At 38.9% G+C, this 22,537-nt stretch overlaps 1 protein-coding gene across 1 annotated transcript in view; it reads right to left on the bottom strand.

Moving 5' to 3' along the window:
* LOC307020637 (vasoactive intestinal polypeptide receptor 2-like) overlaps window positions 1-22,537 on the bottom strand; it is a 71,758-nt gene that overhangs the window by 6,128 nt on the left and 43,093 nt on the right. Inside the window, exons 5-10 of the mRNA XM_079652147.1 lie at window positions 15,018-15,115; window positions 12,352-12,484; window positions 8,187-8,337; window positions 6,642-6,702; window positions 1,240-1,309; window positions 285-376 (exon numbers count right to left, since the gene is read on the bottom strand). Of these exons, the coding sequence (XP_079508273.1) occupies window positions 285-376; window positions 1,240-1,309; window positions 6,642-6,702; window positions 8,187-8,337; window positions 12,352-12,484; window positions 15,018-15,115 (605 nt within the window). The remainder of the gene's footprint in view (window positions 1-284; window positions 377-1,239; window positions 1,310-6,641; window positions 6,703-8,186; window positions 8,338-12,351; window positions 12,485-15,017; window positions 15,116-22,537) is intronic.

Below are 22,537 nucleotides of genomic sequence, written 5' to 3'. Positions count from 1 at the left end.
AGTACCTGACAGCTCAGCACAGCTCACATTCCCCTGCAGGGTACAATTGTGTGTCTGACTGTGCAAAGACCCTGAATTGTGCAAGAATTTCCCACTATAGAGGCACTTCGCCCACTCGGCATTTCATGAAACGCCGTCTATTTGAATAACTGTTATCTACACCGTTATGTTTCCGGACAGCAGAGGGGATAAAAGTGTTCTGGGTTTCTCAGATTATCTGCTTTTAAAAATAAATTTTAGCTGACTTTCCTCCACAGTAGCAGGTGTAGCCTCTTGTGAGATACCTGTATTGTGATTGGTCGTTTCCGCCCACGTCAGGACACCTAAGCTTCTGGACCAAGATCCGAATAATGCTGATGAACAGGATAAAGTTCACCTTGGAGACAGGGAGAAAGGAAATTACATCAGAGCAAATGAAGAGAGTCAGAAAACCCCCACAAGGAGGGATTTTATTGTGCAGAGTTGGACAGTTTTCCACCCACTCAAGCAATGAATGAAGAGACTCAAACAGCAAGTCAGTGCTACACCCAGAAGAAAAGATGATTGGATGACTTTTGGTGCATCGTTGGTTCATTTAAAGCATGACAAGTGAAAACAGTTAAGTCATACTTTGGGTAATCACTGTATATGACTTTTGGGGCATTTTTGGGTGAATTTGTTTCGCCCTTAAAATGCTTTTTGAGCTCTTGGACGATTGTTCAATCATTTCTTAGCAATTAGCCTTATCAAGCATGATTTATTCGCATGCAAAATGAGTGCGCTTGGACATTTGAAAGAGATATGAAGAGACGTGAGATTACTTTGGCAAACACGTTGGTTTTTATTCATCTTCAAAAACGTTTTTATTCAAATAATTAAAAAAATGCCAATTACAAAAGCATAAAATCTCACCATGCTGTAACTTGTGAAACAAAAGGAATATATATATATTTTTCATCTGCTTCCTTTAATCAACTATTGGTATGGTAGGACAAATAGCTCTTCAAATATATAGAAGAAATGTCTCCTTCATGTCTTGTACACAAATCATCAACCATAGGCCTGCTTCTGTTTCTCAAATCGAGGGCTGATTATCAAGAGTTCTCAACGCAATGCTTTTTTTGAAAGCTTGACATTGTGTATCAACAGTAACCCATGGGGAGGGTGTTGGCATCTGTATCCTTTTATTAAAATGGTGCTTTTTAAATTGGCAAGCATGTAAAATACCTGCCGACAAACAGAAGGAAAAACTCAACTCACCATAATGGATAAACCGATTGGTCCGTTGATCACCCAGTTGGGTATGGGGTTGTCATTCCTCTCCCAGCATCTGAGGGCAACATTAATAACCATATTCTCCTTAATATAGTACATAAACAATATATCATAAAGCACAACAGCAACAGAAAAGTGTGGAAAGTTACAAGCAGAGGGAGGCTTCAAACTTCTGGATGAATTTCCAGTAAAGCAGGGGTGTCCAAACTACGGTCCAGGGGCCAAATGCGGCCCGCGGACCATTTTTAATCGGCCATCAGCAAATTAAAAAAATATAATGCAGTATGGCCCTCAAATGAAACTTATGCTCGTCTTTTATTTCTTAAATATAGATGAAAACAGATATTTTACTGTAGTATTAATTCATGTGTTAATAAGCCCACTTTTCAAATAAATTCAGTCAGTTGAAGCTGAATTTTTTTTCTAACAAATCTAAGTTGATAAGAAAAAAGCTCAATAACTTATTTTTTATAACAAGCTTTAAATATACAGTTCCTATTTACATCTTATTATAAGCAATCTGATGCTTCTGTTGTAAGGAATGAGCTGCTAACAATATAATTGAAACCCTATGGAGAGCTGTGATGTAGGCTGATTAAGCATAATTTACTTACATTTGATTGCTGACTTATAACTTAACTTATGAGGCAAGATATACCTCTAGTGAGTGGCCCAGCCCTTCGTATATTTTCTGTATGTGGCCCTCGTGAAAAATGTTTGGACACCCCTGCTGTAAAGTATGTCTCATGTCATTTAGGGCAAGTCACAAATCCATTCTTCCATCTTTGGCCACTAATCCAGGGCTGCAGTCGAGGAAGGCTAATAAACGAGGCGGACAAGACATGATTTTCTTCTGCCAAATCCTCCAGCTCCTCCCATCATACTATACTGGAGTGAGTCATCCCTTCTGACCCTGGTTCTCCTCCCAGTTGGATTTAACAGAGCCTCATTATTGGCGGGCCGGACCACTTTAATTGGCTTCTTTGACACTTTGAGGATGTTATGGATGTCTGAGCATCTCTGAGGATGAGCTCCAGTCAGCCTGCTGAAGGAAACTCATTCCAGGAGCTTTTATTCATGATCTCTTTCATACTGATATTAACTAAAGTTCATGATGATAAGGGAGAACTGGGAAGTAAATCAAGTGGTAAATTGTGAATTTGTCTCCTGGCTGAAATTGCTCTTTGCAGTCCGATACAGTGTCCAAATAATGACCAATTTGTAAATGTTTCCCTTTCTGAACAAGGCCCCAATAGATTTGAAATCCTTCACTTTGGGAAACAACTACAGACCCAGTTGTGGAACAGTAAAGACTCAAATACCGAGTTTTAAACCCAAAGTAACATGACAATCAATGCAATCCACCACGCAGTTAAAAACTTAAAAACAGCAAGAATCCTGCAAGTTCATATCTTTCAAAGAGCCAAAACAATGGAAAAACTCTTTGACCTAACTAGAATACTAGAGAGACCCAAGTTACAAGTCTTAAATTGCAATTCAATATGACTTGAACTTGTCTAAATGTTGCCTACTGTATTATAATGTAAAATGCTTTTAGGCTAGGGTTAGGGTTACAAAGCTGATATTCCCATCATTGCTGTCTTGTGGTCAAAAAAGTGGAATGCTTTCAGATCTCTCGTCGTCTCATGGTTTTACATTTTCCTTTGTGTGCTTATTGTGGTGAAGTTCTTGCAGCAAAGAACTGGAAAAACCCAAGGAGTACAACGGAGAGCTTCAAATTGATGTCAGACACTGGAGATTTATTGGAAGTCACAGCTAGAGAAGTGACAAAGACGTTTACTGAGAACTCTGGCACTCTCTTCCAATGTCCCTGACACTTAACCAAGAGCATATTCGACATCAAACTATAAGTCCTGTCCCTGGCAGGGTCAAACCTGATGTCCTGTTATTGTCTGAAGAAAAGATAGTTTCATGGACATATCTAAGACCCAGATCAAACCGGTAGAAACAGTTCTCCCAAGGACGCTTGCCTTCCTAGGAGAGAGGAGATTTGTATGTTGTCTGTTTTCATTTCAGACACTGCAATTCCCTTTTGCCTGACCTTCCGATGGTAGATCAACTTTTCCTGCTCACCACTCACCTGTTCCAAATTCCCCCATCAGCTCTCTAGTATAAGTACCAATCCACTTCCATTTGTTTACTGCCAGATTGTCTAGGTGCAATGTGGCTTGTCTTTCCAGTATTTTGTAAAAATAGCCGACCAGTACCCTTGTTCTGACCTTTGCTTGTTTTTCACCTGACTCTGATTTTCTTTGTTTGCCTCTCTGGATTTTTGTATCCTTGTTCCACTTTTTCTAAGAAAATACTTTTTTGCACCTGCCTTTTTGGAGTCATTCTTTTGTTGGTTATTTTTCTCAAGTTGTGGCACGTCGACTCCAAATCAAGTCTCAAGAAGTAATTTTAGTGACACTAGAGGATCATAACTCAAGGTAATACCTTTTACAGAAGTTTTAACATGCATTGCACATCCTTTATCAAATGTGTGAAGGCTGCACACCAAGCTGTTCATTTCATTTTGTCAAGCAACTGCTCCTAAGGTGAAGAATAGACCCTCAAGCTCACAGTTCATCATTATTCTCCACACACCTTTCTACATTGTGAGCTGTATCCTTGCTGTCCCTTGCTGCTCTCTAATAGAGTGGTGCAGGGATGACGATCAAAACTCAATGGCATTTTCCATTGGATTTCGGGAATATTTCCGAAAATAAGATCTGTTGCAAACATAAGTTCTGTTACGATAAGACCATTTTATGAATGTTGAAGTGTAAATGGTGTTAAATGCTATCGTAAGGCTAAAAAGGAACTACAGCACGGTCACATGAGTTCACGTCACCACCGCTAAGCTAAAGGTGGCTAATGTTGGGCTATAGAGGAACTACAGCACGGTCACTTGACTTGACGTCACCACAGCTAAGCTAAAGGCGGCTAATGTTGGACTATAAACAAACTACAGCACGGTCACATGACTTCACGTCACCACAGCTAAGCTAAAGGTGGCTAATGTTGGGCTATAAAGGAACTACAGCACGGTCACATGACTTCACGTCACCACAGCTAAGCTAAAGGTGGCTAATGTTGGGCTTAATGATGTTTAGTCGTCTCCTTTAGACACGTATTTTATGTCGTATAACAAAATCCTATAATCTCATTAGCTTGTGTTAACCACAGACTTTATATTACAGGGTATATGCAGGAATCCTGAAGTCAAATTTAATACCTTTTAAGACCTTTTTTAAGACCCTTTCCATATATTTTAAGACCTCATCGCAACTTTGAGTTCTAACCGGTTACATTGGCAACACACTTTACTATATTGATTGTAAGATAGCAAAACTAAACAGAGTGCAGACAGACTACTGAAGCCTCCTTTCCACATGAACTTCAACTTCTCTGTGAAGGTCAGGTTTAATGCAGTATGCTGCTTTTTTGCTTCTGTACTCTGTGCTCTTTCATTCCAGTAAAACTCCTCAGAAACCAGTATTTGACAAATAAACAAAACAATTGACAAAACTTTGAACTATGAAACATGTTAAACTTTGGTGAGCTTCAGCGGGGTAATGCCATATAGGAGCTCCCTCACAAATACCCAGGGGTTAAACTGGGCTGGGGCTGTCCGGGACTAAGCCCTGGCACATAGGACGATGCTCTGACGTCATCACCCTCACACATTTGTCATATGTTTACAAAAAAGGATATATATGTTAAGACTTTTCTCGTTCTTAATATAAATTATATTTAGGGTCTATATGTGTTGACTTTACTTTAAAATAGCAGATCTCTGTGACCGGATATAGTTTGGCTTAGACCCCGGCCCCACAAGGACGCATACGGTAAAACGCATACGCAAGCGCAAAAAAGGCTTCCGTTCACACGCATTCGATTCATTAATGTGTCCTTCACACTAGACCGCTGGAAATGCTGGAAACGATGTAGTACATATGTCAGGCCTGTAAGTGGCGCTGCTGCCGCCCGAAATATACCAAAAGCAGCGAAGAAGACCCGGAGCATGGTTGCCATGGTTGCCCTTCTGTTTATTCTCTGCGGTGTACGGCGTGTTCTCCTGCTGTATCTCTCAGGTAGTGCACCAGCAGATGAAAAACACCCACCTCTCCGCCTCTTCCAAGGAACGAGGGGAGCGTGCGGCAGTTTCCGTAAAAAAAAAAATGTTCCGCCGGTCAACATGTCCGTTAAAGTTGAAATCTTCCGTACAAAATTAGAAAATTGCCGGTCAGAGGTCTTCTTTGTTATTTATTGAGCTTTAAAAAAAATTGATAACGACTCTGTTCTCTGTATAATAATATAATAATATTTAATAACTGCCTCTCTTTTCCTCCCCCTCTTCTGACAGCCCAGCGGCAGCAGGAGACGTGGGGAGAGGGAGGCGGGCTATTTCATCGTTATCAGAAAATGATCATATAGGGAACACACGGAGCCGTTGGACCCCCAGAGCGTTGCGTATGCCGGTCTACCCACCTTGGGACCCGTTACCGTAGTCGTTTAGTCCCCCCCCCCACACACAGAGCGGAGCAAGGCAACGAAACTTAAAATAATAAGCAGCATTTTACGGCGCGCTATGCATGGGGCCGCTTTGTGGGGTTTCCCGACATGTCGTTTCAGTAAATTAAAGGGTGTTTCATGTTGTCGTTGCTGTGAACCTTCTTAATACCTTGGAAAATGCCGTTTAATACTTTTTAATAGCCTTAATTTTCGCTACATTGATTTATCAACTTTTAATACTTTTTAAGACCCCGCGGACACCCTGTATTAGGAATCTAACAAACAACACATCCGAAAAACCCTTGACTTCCAGACGAGGAAACAGAAGGCTCTAAATGCTGAATCAATCCTCTACTCTATTGCTGCTGAGTTTTTCACACAGTCTGTTTTAAGAAAACTCCCACTCTACGGTGATCTGCAGTCTGTAATAATGGGGATGTGATCCGTGGCTCAGGCTCATAAAACTACTCAGCTGCAAATCCCTGCAGCTGAGTTATCCAATAAAAGGCTTCGTGACATGGGAGTTTGTCTTATTATCCTGGAGAAACAAAGCCACATTCATATCTGCGGCCTTAATATAATCAATAAACGTGATGTGTTGACAGAGGCTGTTGAATATAAAGTGTGACAATTTTCAATGTCATTTAAATTCCCCGTCTCCTATCGCATAATAAAGTAGGAAACAATTTGTGTGAAACGTATGCTCATATATCCATTTGACAAAACCAATGACATTTATTCATACGCATTCAGATTCCTTTGATAAAAGTTTAATCTATCTAATATGATTGAAAGACAGTGTAATGTGCACACACAGCTGATCTTACGTTTATATGCTAATGATGAGGAGTTTGATTGGCGTCACTTACCCCGTGTCCTCCAGATAAATCCTCGTCATCACCCACGCAAACACGAACACCAGGGGGAATCCTGTAAAAATGGCACGAGGCAAACAACAATTTAATGTAGGTAAACAATGATCTATCAGGAGGTCATTCATGATCTACATAGTGGGTTTGATAGTTTAAATAATAGCCTAAGATATGAAAGAATAACATTTATTTCATTCTTTCTTTTATTACTTTGAAATCTGAAGTTTCTTTCGCATTAGGGTAAATATTATTAACATTTATTCAACATTAAGTCCTATGTATATTCCTTCACTAGTTGTGTCAGCTGAGTGCATGATTGATTATATTTCCATGTTCTACCCACTTCAGATCTTCCTTTCCCTGCACTCTTTTGTGTTTCTATATGCACGACATCGACACATGTTATCAAGCTGAAAAGTATTGATTATTGTCTCACTAAGGAGCTGATGATAACGGGTATATACATGGCTGAGAGAAATCAAACCACTGAAGACAAGAAGGCATCATCTTCATCCCTTCTGGTTATTTTTAATTCACGAATATTTTTGACACGTTTTATCCGTAATCCAGCTTAAATGGTGTTTATCGATTTTTTATCTTCACGGTCTACTGTATATTTCTATAAGTCTTTATATTTGAAACGCACACTTTATCTTTAATTTCATCAGCACCACGTCACTTTAAAGTATTTATTTACATGTACAATTTTAGTAAGTTTTTATATTGTCCTGTTCCTGTAAGCCAGTACAACGAAATGTTGTTTTAATAGTACACTCTGTGTTTTGTTGAAATGACAATAAAGTATGTCTAAGTCTAATTCTATTTTGAGATGTTTACTTCTACTCTTTTATTTCTACTTATGTGCAATGTCTTGTTTTGTTGTTTTTATGCTGCTGCAACACAAACATTTCCTAACTTGGGATCAATAAAGTACCTCTTATCTTATCTTATCTAATTAAGCTAAGTGGTGAGTGAAAAGATGCTTTTCAGGCTTCCCCTCCTTGAATGATGATAACTGCTGCTAGCTGTTATGAAGAGTTGATTTCTCTCAAACGCCACAAAACGTACGTGATTTTTAGCTGTTGGCTAAAGTCATTATGGTGCGTTCAAGTGCAGCTTTTAGGCCATTATGCAGGAAATGTGAGGGGTCACAACAGTCCTCTGTCACAATTAGTTCTTAGAAGTTGGTTGGTTGTGTTAGAACACACACACACACACACACACACACACACACACACACACACACACACACACACACACACACACACACACACACACACACACACACACACACACACACACACACACACACACACACACACACACACACACACACACACACACACACACACACACACACACACACACACACACACACACACACACACACACACACACACACACAGCGTGATAAATGACTATTTTCCTCTTCCTCAGCATTGCAATATGTTTTTAACACATTCTCACATTGCACCCTTTTCTCAGCCTAATGAGGAATTAAGAAATGCAGGATGCTAAACCTGAGATGAAACAGAATCTGACCCCAGCCGATGAACATGTAGACGATGAAGTGTCTGTTCTCGGAGAAGATGACGACGAGCAGCGTGTGGAGGTACAGCCCCTCCACCAGCAGCCAGAAGAAGTTAGCCATGATGAAGTACTGGAAAAACACCAAGCTGGCTTTACATCCCACCTGAAACACACAACAGATATTAAAGGTCCCCTATTGTACTGTTTTTCATCAACATGTTATAGTTCTCAGATGTACACCAAACATGTCTATGAAGTGTTTAGCCTCGACGTACCAAACAGATCATTACAGCATTACCCATAATCCCCTCTGTTTCAGCCCTGTTTCCAAAGTGCTGATTCTCTGTCTGTTACTTTAGATGAAAATAAGGAGCCCCTCCCCACGCCCCCCTGAGAGAGATTTGGTTACAAAGAACTCAATGGTGCTCTAGGAGGAGATTCAGGTGATAAGGAAGGTGGGGGGGATTACCTTGGTTGCTGATTGGCTAATGGTTACACAAGACAAAACATCGTTATGACATCATAAAGTGGCCAAAATCTGATCAGCTCATTTTCAGACAGGTTTTTATAGAAATGGATCAAAAAGAGAGAGAATCTTTGTTCCTGAAACTTTCAGAGTCTCTGTCCACAGAGGGGACACATGTTGATGTAGAAGAGACATGAAGAAGAGGGGACACATGTTGATGTAGAGAGACATGGAGAAGAGGGGACACATGTTGATGTAGAAGATACATGAAGAAGAGGGGACACATGTTGATGTAGAAGAGACATGAAGAAGAGGGGACACATGTTGATGTAGAAGATACATGAAGAAGAGGGGACACATGTTGATGTAGAAGAGACATGAAGAAGAGAGGACACATGTTGATGTAGAAGAGACATGAAGAAGAGGGGACACATGTTGATGTAGAAGAGACATGAGGAAGAGGGGACACATGTTGATGTAGAAGAGACATGGAGAAGAGGGGACACATGTTGATGTAGAACAGACATGAAGAAGAGGGGACACATGTTGATGTAGAAGAGACATGAAGAAGAGGGGACACATGTTGATGTAGAAGAGACATGAAGAAGAGGGGACACATGTTGATGTATAAGAGACATGGAGAAGAGGGGACACATGTTGATGTAGAAGAGACATGGAGAAGAGGGGACACATGTTGATGTAGAAGAGACATGGAGAAGAGGGGACACATGTTGATGTAGAAGAGACATGGAGAAGAGGGGACACATGTTGATGTAGAAGAGACATGAAGAAGAGGGGACACATGTTGATGTAGAAGAGACATGAAGAAGAGGGGACACATGTTGATGTAGAAGAGACATGGAGAAGAGGGGACACATGTTGATGTAGAAGAGACATGAAGAAGAGGGGACACATGTTGATGTAGAAGAGACATGAAGAAGAGGGGACACATGTTGATGTAGAAGAGACATGGAGAAGAGGGGACACATGTTGATGTAGAAGAGACATGAAGAAGAGGGGACACATGTTGATGTAGAAGAGACATGAAGAAGAGGGGACACATGTTGATGTAGAAGAAACATGAAGAAGAGGGGACACATGTTGATGTAGGAGAGACATGAAGAAGAGGGGACACATGTTGATGTAGAAGAGACATGGAGAAGAGGGGACACATGTTGATGTAGAAGAGACATGGAGAAGAGGGGACACATGTTGATGTAGAAGAGACAGGAAGAAGAGGGGACACATGTTGATGTAGAAGAGACATGAAGAAGAGGGGACACTTGTTGATGTAGAAGAGACATGAAGAAGAGGGGACACATGTTGATGTAGAAGAGACATGGAGAAGAGGGGACACATTTTGATGTAGAAGAAACATGAAGAAGAGGGGACACATGTTGATGTAGAAGAGACATGAGGAAGAGGGGACACATGTTGATGTAGAAGAGACATGAAGAAGAGGGGACACATGTTGATGTAGAAGAGACATGGAGAAGAGGGGACACATGTTGATGTAGAAGAAACATGAAGAAGAGGGCACACATGTTGATGTAGAAGAGACATGGAGAAGAGGGGACACATGTTGATGTAGAAGAGACATGAAGAAGAGGGGACACATGTTGATGTAGAAGAGACATGGAGAAGAGGGGACACATGTTGATGTAGAAGAGACATGAGGAAGTGGGTTTTGCATAATAGGTGACCTCTAACTGGGTTATGGAGCTTAACAGGAGTATATGGGTTCAGGTCTGTAACAGCATTGAACAAAAGGAGCAATGTTCTCATATCAGCGGATCCTCACATCCTATTGATTGCCATTTGACCGCTGGGTCTGTTCACCCTCGGGGGCTGAGGGGTAATCAGGCTTTATGCTAATTGATGTGTGGGTTTACGTTACCCTTTAACCCCCACTGGGGCAATCCGTGAGTTCATCAGGAGGATGAGCTGTAATTTGTAGCATTAACATTATAAAGGTCAGAGCTCCCAGACAGTTCTCCTACAAATACTGTAGAGACGTTTTATATATGGAAGCAAATAAAGGCAAGTGGATGATAATGGGATAAAAGTCTGCTAATATGCTAAAAGGATCAAACTTTTCTAATGAAAGTATCAAACACTTTTTAGTCCTAGATATTTGATATACTATATTATTTTATAGACACATTCTGCTGGATTTGAACCACTCACATAGCACCTTATCAATAGACGCTTTCACACCAAGTACTTTGCCCTACTTAGTTTCCAGTACTTAGTTCATCAGAACGCTGTAGTTCTGATGAACTAAAGAGCAGATCGCGTTCACTCCGGAACAAGTCCCTGAGGGAGGATTAGGCAAATGAAGCCGCTGACGTCACTTCTTCTTCTGCTGCTGCTTTGGGTTTACTGGCAGGCTGCAAACCACTTCACGGCGTATACTGCCACCCTAAGTCCCCGGCCGGAAGTCCCCGGAGTTGGGGACTGGCTTCAGTAGAAGCTGCTGGGACTCCCAGGAGCTTCTACTGAAGCCTTCCGAGTAAATCGCCAGAACGCCGACACCTCCTCATCTCCACGGCTCCCATGTTTTCTTTTGTGTTGCCATAAGTTAGTCTCTCTCCGTTGGTGTGCTGGTCTAATGCTAATGCTAATAATGCTAATTCCAGCAAATAAAATGGCGGCTTCACAAAACTTTTCTGAGTTTTACGGCCCGTGGTTTGCAATCCGCCCAGCCAACCAGAAATGGAAACCTTTCTCTCCCATGAAAGTACCTGCTCTCTAGCAGGGACTGAAAAGGGGTGGAAAGGTTCTCATGAACTAAGTTCTAGTTCAGGATTTTTTTTGGTGTGAACGCAAAATTTCAAGAACAATCGGAACTATACAGGGAAAGTACTGAAGTCGGTGTGAAAGCGCCTATTGTAACTGATGTGAGTTCGATGAAACCAGCCTGAGTGGCCATTTGATGGATTGTTGGAGGTGTATTAAATTAATGAATTTAAGAAGTTGTGCATGTTTGGTTGAGTGCAAAGTGTTTTTTCGGATCTTTTGCAGAAATGAAACAGTATTCCAATTCTGCAAAGCAAGACATAAAAAAACATATTTCATATAGACAATGTTCCTTTCTTTCCCGCTGCATATTTAAATACAAGTAATCAAACCTCAATTACATTCTGATATTAGTAAACTATGTTAAATAGACTGCATTTATATAGTGCTTTTCAAACATTTTTAACCCCTCAAAGTACTTATACAAGTCAGCATTCACAGACATTCACACAGAATGCACGCACGCACGCACGCAAACACACACACCAAAAATCGAGCGCAATTAGGGGTTAAGTGTCTTGTCTAAGGACACATCGACAATGCCACTCTAACCAGTTGTTCTAACTTTAGGGTTGGGTAAGATTTTGCGTGTGTATGTGTGTACTTCTGATCAAGTAAAGGATGTGTGTACTTCTACTTGAGTAAAGGATGTGTGTACTTCTACTTGAGTAAAGGATGTGTGTACTTCTACTTGAGTAAAGGATGTGTGTACTTCTACTTGAGTAAAGGATGTGTGTACTTCTACTTGAGTAAAGGATGTGTGTACTTCTACTTGAGTAAAGGATGTGTGTACTTCTACTTGAGTAAAGGATGTGTGTTCTTCTACTCAAGTAAAGGATGTGTGTACTTCTACTTGAGTAAAGGACGTGTGTACTTCTACTTGAGTAAAGGATGTGTGTACTCTCCTCTCACCAGTGACGGCTGGCTGGAGCACTGAGAGTTTCTGTTGAAGAGGATGTCGTCCTTCACCAACACGGCCACAGCTCTCAGGATGAAGGAGAGGAAGAGGTTGAGGTGGATGTAGTTCCTGGTGCAGTGGAGCTTCCTGCACAGAAACACAGATCCTTTACTGTTGGAAAATACTGAATGTCAATCTTCATATCTGAGAGTAACATGATAAAAAAGGTATCCCAACTGTAGCTGTGAACATGACAGGATGTGTGATTACCTAGAAGAGCATCAGAGGCCTGTACTACGAAGCTGGTTCAACCTAACCTGGATATGTTTGAGTTAGCCGGTTGGCCTAATCCCAAACATATGCGATCTCGCTAAACTGTACTACGACGCTGGTTATCAAGTGGATCGCTCAAGCCAGCCGTGCCCTATCTAGTTAGGTGCGCGTTCACATGAAAGGGGTGGTATTTGGAGCATTCGACCAATCACAAACATGGAGAAGCGTACTGACAGCACAGCGTCATACTTCCTGAATGAAAAGTCAACTATAATATTAGACACATGAAGAAGTTAAACTTTAAACATCCATGACTTAAACACTTTATCCAGGATCAAAGCCACATAGCTGCACCTGCAAGGTGAATACAGCTGGCAACAGAACAAGTGTTTGAATGCGTACATGAACAGGTTTATGATATCACTGCCCCGTCTAAGACACGATCTGTCTTAGACGGGGACACTGTGAGTGTTGCACGGCCAGATACGGCTCAGCTGACTCAGATAAGGAGATATATGATACATTATGATGTGATATGCCGCGGACTGTACTTAATGTTACTCTGATCCGTTTACTTATGTTGTGGCAGATATTTAAGTAAGCTTTCTTAACGCTAATGTTATAATAGTCAGATTGCTCTGAAGATGGGAGGTGATATTCTATTGATGTTCACGTTCACACAGTTGGTGATTTTTGCCGGCTGTCTTTCCTGCAACGGCAGCTTTTCTGTATTTCCTTTCTCCTGCAATATGACTTGATCGCTTTAAACTCCGCACACTGAGCTCTGATTGGTCAGCAGGCAGTGCTTTCACTGAGTTGATCTCTTAGCCTGGAGCCTAACCTGCTCCGGGGCAAGTTAGCCACACAGCATAAATTACCATGGAGATCTAGCCTGCTAAAAAGAGAACCAGCTTTGTAGAACCGGAAACCCAGAGCTTTCCCTGAAGTTAGCCGCTAAGAGAAAATCCTGCTTCGTAGTATACCCCCCAGGACTGTTTGAGGCATATGATAGCTATGTGATTAACATGATGATTCAGCATCTATGGAGAGAGACATATGACAAGCATGATCATTTCTGACGTGGAGCTAATCTGAAGTAAACATTGAATACTGCTTGCTATCCCTCCATCTTGTGACTGTGTAACTCCCTCTCTTGGATATCAGCATGTGAAGGACACTGTTCAGGAACTAGTTGATGCTCTGTATGTGATGACTACTTCCATTCTTGAGAAAACTCCAGCGACTTCTTAGAAACTAACAGCAAAGTAAAGTAAAGAGAAGCTCCATCAACATAATTTAAATTAACAAACTGAAAACAACTAAATCCAATTTAGCTGTAAACTGAGAGGCCGTCACACACAAACACACAACTGTTGACAATTAGTGATAAATCTGCGAAATGAAGACGTGGATTATTGGCATCGTTGTTAATTTAAAATCCAATTGAACTGACAACTTTTCTTCAGACACATAGAGAAAGAGAAAAGATGAGCTCTTCTTTAGTATGATTAATTAGTTCAATTGTGTATCTCTACTTCTGCTGTTTTGCATTTTTTTATGTTGGGATCCCTGAGGTTTATTTTTTGTTTATGTTATTGTTTTGCTATGAAATGACGCAATGGAATGTACTATAATGAGATTATGAGGAGGAATCATATCTCCTTCTATATTTCACTGTCTTCCAATTAGCTTTAATCAAACTCAAAATAGTTAATGTTTTTATATGATAATGCCCCTTAATTTATTTTCGATATATTATTTTCACATTTTATTCGGGCTTTTGTATATTATTATTATTATTATTATTATTATTGTTATTATTATTATTATTATTATTATTATTATTATGTATTATTATTATTATGTATTATTATTATTATGTATTATTATGTATTATTATTATTATTATTATGTATTATTATGTATTATTATGTATTATTATTATTATTATTATTATTATTATTATGTATTATTATGTATTATTATTATTATTATTATTATGTATTATTATGTATTATTATTATTATTATTATTATTATTATGTATTATTATGTATTATTATTATTATTATTATTATTATGTATTATTATGTATTATTATTATTATTATGTATTATTATTATTATTATTATTATTATGTATTATTATTATTATTATTATTATTATTATTATTATTATGTATTATTATTATTATTATTATTATTATTATTATTATTATTATTATTATTATTATTATTATTATTATTATTATCATTATTATTCCTCTTCTTCCAAGACTTTTACATAAGTTTCCTCACATAAAAACAATAAGGCAAGTTTTTTTGTAGTTTGCACAAAAGTCTTGTATGGACCAAACCAAGACAATTAATAAAACGTTAAAAAAAATATAGAAAATGTATTAGTATTACCGGAACAGACAGAGAATGGCGCTCCCGGTGGTGAGAGCGATTAATGACAGGCTGTGACCCAACGTGTACAACGTCTTCACGACCACGTAAAACACCAGCTGCAGAGACAGAGAGAAACAAAGAGAGGTTAGTATTCACAGCTTGGTTAAATAGTAAATACACGATTCTGATTGGTCAATCTGGAAATTCAGCAGTCAGTTATTTATCAATAGCAGACCGCTGCTCTGAATGAGGGTCTATTTGCAGCCATATCAATCCGCCGAAAGGAGTCCCGTCATTTTAAAAATATGGTATTTGTGGAATGAATAACTGGCATACGCACATTATCCCTGGATATATGGATGTGAAACTCTGTCTCCTAAAATCAACTTTAAATATAATATAGTTTCTGAACATTTGTAATCAAACACTTTGTTTGAGGGCTGAGGAAGCACTTCCTAATGAGCCCTGATTAGATTCAATAACTTGCAACCCAAAATAACAGCAGATTAAATTAAGTTATATTCCCACTGCTTGCTGCTTGTGTAGTGAACTCAGTTTAAACAAGACTTCAAACGAGTGAATACTTTAACATTTAACTCTTGATGTATGCTTTCAGTGGCGGCTGGTGGAAAATATTTTTGGTGGGGCTGTTGATATAGTGAGTAAAACATTTTTTTGGGGGAGAAATTACCCCTTAAATTGGGACTCCTGGTGATGTAATGGCCCCATAAAATCGTGTTTCTAGGGTCAGGAACAACCAGGCTGAGTCGGGCTGAGTATGCTAAACTAACTGCGGTCAAGCCAGCCTCCACTCGGGAAAACCTAGTCAAGCCAGCCCTCACGTGATATTGCGATGCGCGAATATCCTATGCATTACGGTAGAGTAAAACAAAATCATCCCTCTGTGTTTAGATGAGAATAAAACAAAAACTGTCCAGTATCAAAGACTCATTTCACTTCAGGGTGATAGCAGGACATCCCATCTAGTCACTCAGAAAAAATCAGGACATTCTGATGTAGAGTTTCAAAATAAAAGACCTTTGAAATCTCTATTGTATGAGCTATCATCCCTGTTTTTAGATGAGAATAAAACAAAAACTGTCCAGTATCATAGATCCATCTCACTCCAGGGTGATAGCAGGACACCCCATGTAGTCACTCAGAAAAAATCAGGACATTCTGATGTAGAGTTTCAAAATAAAATACCTTTGAAGTCTCATATATGAGCTATCATCCCTGTTTTTGGATGAGAATAAAACAAAAACTGTCCAGTATCATAGATCCATCTCACTCCAGGGTGATAGCAGGACACCCCATCTAGTCACTCAGAAAAAATCAGGACATTCTGATGTACAGTTTCAAAATAAAAGACCTTTGAAGTCTCATATATGAGCTATCATCCCTGTCCCCAAAGGTCTTTTATTTTGAAACTGTACATCAGAATGTCCTGATTTTTTCTGAGTGACTACATGGGGTGTCCTGCTATCACCCTGGAGTGAGATGGATCTATGATACTGGACAGTTTTTGTTTTATTCTCATCCAAAAACAGGGATGATAGCTCATATATGAGACTTCAAAGGTCTTTTATTTTGAAACTTGAAAGATATGAAGAGCTGTGAGCTCTGAGTGCTAAGAGCTAACGGCTGTGTTGTTTTTCTGGGGAGCTCATTGAAGATGACGTCACGGCTCCGCCTACACTGCGTTACTATAGATACTACCCCAGTTCCTCACGAGTCTAAAAAACAACTCACGTCAACGCACGTAAGCAACGTGGGCGCCAACGTGGGCGCCAACGTGAGCGCTCTCGTGACCAAAATATTTGACGGCGCTGATTGGCTGAAATTATGTTTCGGCGGCACAGTTTACTATTGAGACTTTTGCATTGTGCTGGTTGCTGCTGTTTGGCTCGGGGGCAGCGCCCTGTAATGATAAACTAATGCCAAGGGCAAGGCCAGGCAGGAAACATGTGACTTATCAGTAACTTTAGACATCGTAACACAATTTTAAACAAGATTTTATTGTAGATTATACATTTTACTGATACCAATTGTATGATATTTACCTTGTTCATTAAAAATTAAAAATATAAAATATATATATTTTTGAAATATATTTTTTGATTTTTCTTTTTTTTAATTTAATATTTTTTTTAATATATTTTTTTGTATGTGGGAAGAGGTGGGGCGGCGCCCCTAGCGCCCCTATGGACCGGCCGCCACTGTATGCTTTTATGTCAGAGGTTCAGTTTATTAAAAAAGCATTCCTGTTGATCTTCTCATGTGCAATAATCTTTTAAGAAAATGTTAAAGCCTGCGTCACACTGTTCCGAAATTGACACCAGATGGACACACGATAAAGGAAATGTTCAAATTCGGCTCTGATCGTAAAACAACATTGGGACATTCGTGAGGGCATCTTAACCTGTTAAACCCCGAGCCTGTTTTTCAGGTTTCAGGCTCGAAAATGACATTCCCAGAGCAAATGACCATATCTTCCCTTCTAAAAGGGTTACATTTATTTAAAAAAATCTCAAAGTAATGATAAACCTGTCAGTTGGATTTAGAAAAGTCAAATTCAATATAGATGTTTTTCATTTTAAAGAGAATTCAGATTGAACATGGTAAAAAACTGTAAATTATAGTGTCCGTCCAAAAATATTTTGTACTTATAGTGAAAACTAACCTTGGATGATGGATTAGTAGACTAAAAGCTTTAGGAATCCAAAGTACAACATATAATAAGTACCCTGTATCAATATTGATGCAAAACAAGTGATATTTGACCTTTTAAACAGATTTAGCAAAATAAAACCTCTTCTGGGGCCATTTGGGTGGATTTTCCTTATCTCTGGCTCCCTCTGCTGGATCTTGACATGTGACATCTCTTTCTAACCGTCAGAGCCAATGAAATCGAGGGGAACTCCCACATAGTCCTTATTTGGTCATGTGTGTGTGTTAGACTGCCGCATAGCCTAGACCGGAAGCAGCAACCACTCTGGTGGCTACCATTAGCAGCTAACTTTTGCACTCCGATTTTTACATAAATATGGAATTATGGATTATAAATAAGACAAATTATTGCCCAGAAACTTTATCAACCTATGGATTAACCGATTCAGCCGCGTTTTTTCTCGTTTTAATGCCATTGAACACGTCTTTTGATCAGATTAACAGCTACGGTGAGACGATCTCCCTAGAAGCTCCGTAAAGGTACGTGTTGTGATGTCTTTGTTTGCTTCTCATGTCGCAAATTCGGATCACTCAGTGGTGATACTATATACCTAAATAATCTTTGGAACCTCAGCTTTAATCGGATATCTTGTATGTGCAGCTACGATAAGTAATAAGGGTACTTTTATCTTGAGTTCTGTGCCAATGTCTATTAGTATTTTTCGCTAAGGGGTCATTTAGATGCTTTTTATGAGACTTGTGTTTTGTTTTGGTAAAAATTGTTTGTATCGTCAGTTAGCTGAGATTATCCCCGTTAATCTGGTATAACACATTAATAGGTTCTTAAATATTAAGAGCCCCTGAGACACAGTGTCGTGAAAAAAAAACCCAGGGTCTCCGCCGGCGGGGATACAGTCGGATACATTTCACCCATTACATTACATTACATTACATTTAGCTGACGCTTTTATCCAAAGCGATTTACAATAAGTGCATTCGACCAGGAAGATACAACCTTGAAGAAAACAGAATCATATAAGTACATCAGGTTTCATAGAGCCAAACATTTCAAGTGCTACTCAACTGGCTTTAGATAAGCCAGCCCTTTATTAGTATATAAGTGCTTTGTTAGTAATTCAATCGCTCGAAGTGGAGTCTAAAGAGATGAGTTTTTCTTTTTAAACATCAGTAAACATGATAAAAACAAAAAAGGTACATTTATGTTCGTTGATCTTCCTTAAAAGTATGACAATGCTTTAATTTAAGGTGACCTTATCAGCGCCAGTCGGACAGTTTTGTCATTTCTCTTTCTCTTGTCTGAATTATAAATATATAATAAGTGTTTTTTTCTTTGTCCGGCAAAAAACTTAAGCTGAATGTGAACCACTTTGAACGTTTCTTAATATACAGTCCACAATGTTGTAGGTGAATTGAAGAACTGAATAAATGTTCACTGTGACGATATGCTATTATGTTTATCGATAAAACCCTTAAGAAACCAATTAATGAACTCAACTAAAAATGTCTTTCAGATAAAAAAAATGACGATGACTTGAAAGTTAATAATGTTAAAAACAGACCAATCTGAAGTAATCCTCCAGCAAAACTGTAAGGACTCTTTTATCGTTGGCATTATCTTTGATCAGGAAATGTTTTGAACTACCACTGCAACCAATTTCTTCCGTAACATCGCAGAAATCAGGCCCATACTGACGAGACATGTTGTAGGAAAGCTAGTCCATGCCTTTGTTACTTAGAGACTGGATAATGCAAATTCCTTATTATCAGGCTGTACAAAAATGCTGCAGCATGGCTACCTTAAAATGCAGAATACAAGCCCTTAATGGTCAGGCACCATAATACTGAAGGTAGTCAATGGGTTGCGGTCGAATTGTCAGTTTCGCTTAAGAAGGTTCCTAATGGAGCGAAATGACCCAGAAGTAACAAATTAACAGCCATCATAAGAGCTGTTAGAATTTTCCAAATTGTAGGAAAAGGAACTTCAATACTTCCTTTATCACCCCTTTAGCTTAGGAAGGTTCCTAATGGAGTGAAATGACCCAGAAGTAACAAAGTAACAGCCATCATAAGAGCTGTTAGAATTCTCCAAATGATAGGAAAAGGAACTTCAATACTTCCTTTATCACCCCCTTTAGCTTAGGAAACACTAGACCTTCATTGAAGAAAGGAAAGGAGGAAATGCTGTCCCAGAATACCTTGCGGCCACAACAATGGTTTACTTTTTGTACTTCCATGGCAGAGTTTTTAATTGTTCCTAGAGTCTCTAAAAGTACAATGGGAGCCAAAGCATTTTGTATCAAGCTCCTTTTCTGTGGAACCAGTTTCTAGCTTGAGTTCAGGAGGAACCATCCCATCATTTTTTATTTAGTAGGCTTCAGACTTTCCTTTTAAATAAAGCTTATAGTTAGGGCTACCTTGAACCAGCCCCTAGCTATGCTGCTATATACTGTATATATTTCCACATGTATATTTTCAACTTTTTAAACGCTATTTTATTTCAATTTGAGATGTTTACATTTTTAATTGTTTATTTTGAGTCTTTCAATTTCTCTAATGTACAATACCTTGTCTTTTTAGTAGGGATGCACTGAATATTCGGCCGCCGAAAATTATCGGCCGAAAATGGTTAAAAAGGCCCTTTCGGCTTTCAGCTGGTAAGGGTTCTAGCACCGAAAAAATATCACCGAATGTCAGAGAACAGGGTTACGTTGGTAAGCTAACGTGTTGTTGTGATGACGTAATCAAAACGCGGCGACCATGCTCGCGGCTGGCTCACAGCCAACATGTCTGCCGCTTGGAGATATTTAAAAATATCAGAGAAAGAGGCGCGGATTGCGATTTGTAAAACGTGTTCAGCTAAAAATTTCTCGAAGGGGTGTAACGGCAAAGACTTTCACCACTTCGGGATTACTCCACCACTTGAAATCAAAACACCCGGACAAATATGCGGAGTAAGATCAAATCACAAGCACTGACAGCGAGAGACTGTTCAGCGCTGCCTCTCATGTGCTTGATGAGAAGAGGAACAGACTTATGGCTGATAAAGCAGAGAAGCTACTGTTCATTAAAAAGAACCTCCCACTTTTCCTTAATCAGTTGACAAGGCTGGCTTATCATAAGCTTATCTAGTTCTAAATGTCTACTCTATACTCTATACCCACTTTCCTGAACAATTTTCATTGTGAGTTATAATTCACCATCTCAGGTTATCATTAGGGGAAATGACAGCAGCACACTGTTCAATATATTGTACTTTCGGTATCTAAATGATACAATGTTGTTTACATTGCTCATGAGGACAGACCACCTTATTTGCAGATTCTTGAAATTGTAATTTAATTTGTAATTGATTGTGGATTTTGTATCCAGTTTTCACTTTATGTATCTTTATACAATGTTTACTACTTTGCTTATGAAGTTGAATTGTAATTTCATTTGTAAATAGTTACATTCATGTGGATTTATCCAGTTTGCACATTTGTATGCATGCACTTATAGGTGCATTTGTTGTTGTTGAAGGCCTGGCTGTTAAAGTCTTTATTTACACTATTTTGTTGTAGGCCTACTGGCCTAGATGTTTATGTAGTTTTAAAGCACCTTGGCTTTGTTCTGAATGCACTTTGTTGTAGTTATCCTACACAGAAACTAAAATGGACTTGACTTGGAATTAATGTACTGTATGCATTCAAAAGTGCTGAATAAATGTTTTATGGACCCATAATAGTGATTATTATTTAAGTTAAGTTTTGCCATAATCATTTATTTTTCCATAATCAGGTAGCTGAACAACATTGGTAAAAAATGTATACATTATATATATATATATATATATATATTTCTATTAATCATTTTCGGCCTTTCGGCATTCGGTTTTCGGCCAACTGTTTCCTATTTTCGTTATCGGTTTCGGCCAAGAATTTCCCATTCGGTGCACCCCTACTTTTTAGGCTGCTGCAACGCAAACATTTCCCAAATTGGGATCAATTAAGTACTTCCTATCTTTGTCTTATCTTATATGCTTAGAGTGTTGGGGAGCTTTTATGAGAGAGAGCTGCTCAGACAGAAACAGATGAAGAAGAGAAAGAGAATGAACAGTGAGGGAGAGACAGTTTAACGAGAACAATGAGGGATTCATTATAAACCCAGAAGTGACCCGATCTGAACCTGAGCGGTGAGAAAGGAGCAGCAATTATCAAGTTCGGGCAAAACAAGGACAAGCGTTCGTCTCACCACAATCTGTGTTCTGCAAAACGCTTTACATAAAACATGTCAGCTGAGAGAATGCAAACTTGACCTTCATGTCACATTATATGGGATATGCATCAGGCTGTGCTCCTTAATGATGCTTAATTATTAATTCAATAAGGAAAGGCGTTTGCTGTGAGGGGAGAGGTCACCATGGTCATTAGCCAAGAAAAAGCATGACAAGAACAAAAGGGATGTATAAACATTGGTTGTTTTGCATAATAAAACTCATCTGTTACAGAAGGTAGCTTTGTCTGATTGTAGTTCGGTCTTATCTAAAAAATGTGTAAATCCACAAGTAGCAATAAGCTAGACTTTAATACGTCTCTGACTCTTTACTTAAACAAAAGACATCAGTACAAACGCATATTTTCAAAGGTCAAAATACGATATTGCTCCGTGATTCTTTTCACTTTCTAAGTCTAATTACCAGCAGCTATGACGTCAATTTCACTGTGTTTAAATCAATGATATATTAATACTAATAACAAAGAATTACAATGTTCAAATATATCTATATACACACATACTATATAAAATTATACATTTTAACATATGGCTCCTACACTGATGTTTGTTAAACAGTAATGGAAAGTAACAAC

This window comes from Notothenia rossii, assembly GCF_949606895.1.
Source record: "Notothenia rossii genome assembly, chromosome: 9".
In the NCBI taxonomy this organism is placed as follows: domain Eukaryota; kingdom Metazoa; phylum Chordata; class Actinopteri; order Perciformes; family Nototheniidae; genus Notothenia; species Notothenia rossii.
Note: the sequence above shows the minus strand (reverse complement) of the source record. Positions and strands in the feature narration are given on the sequence as shown.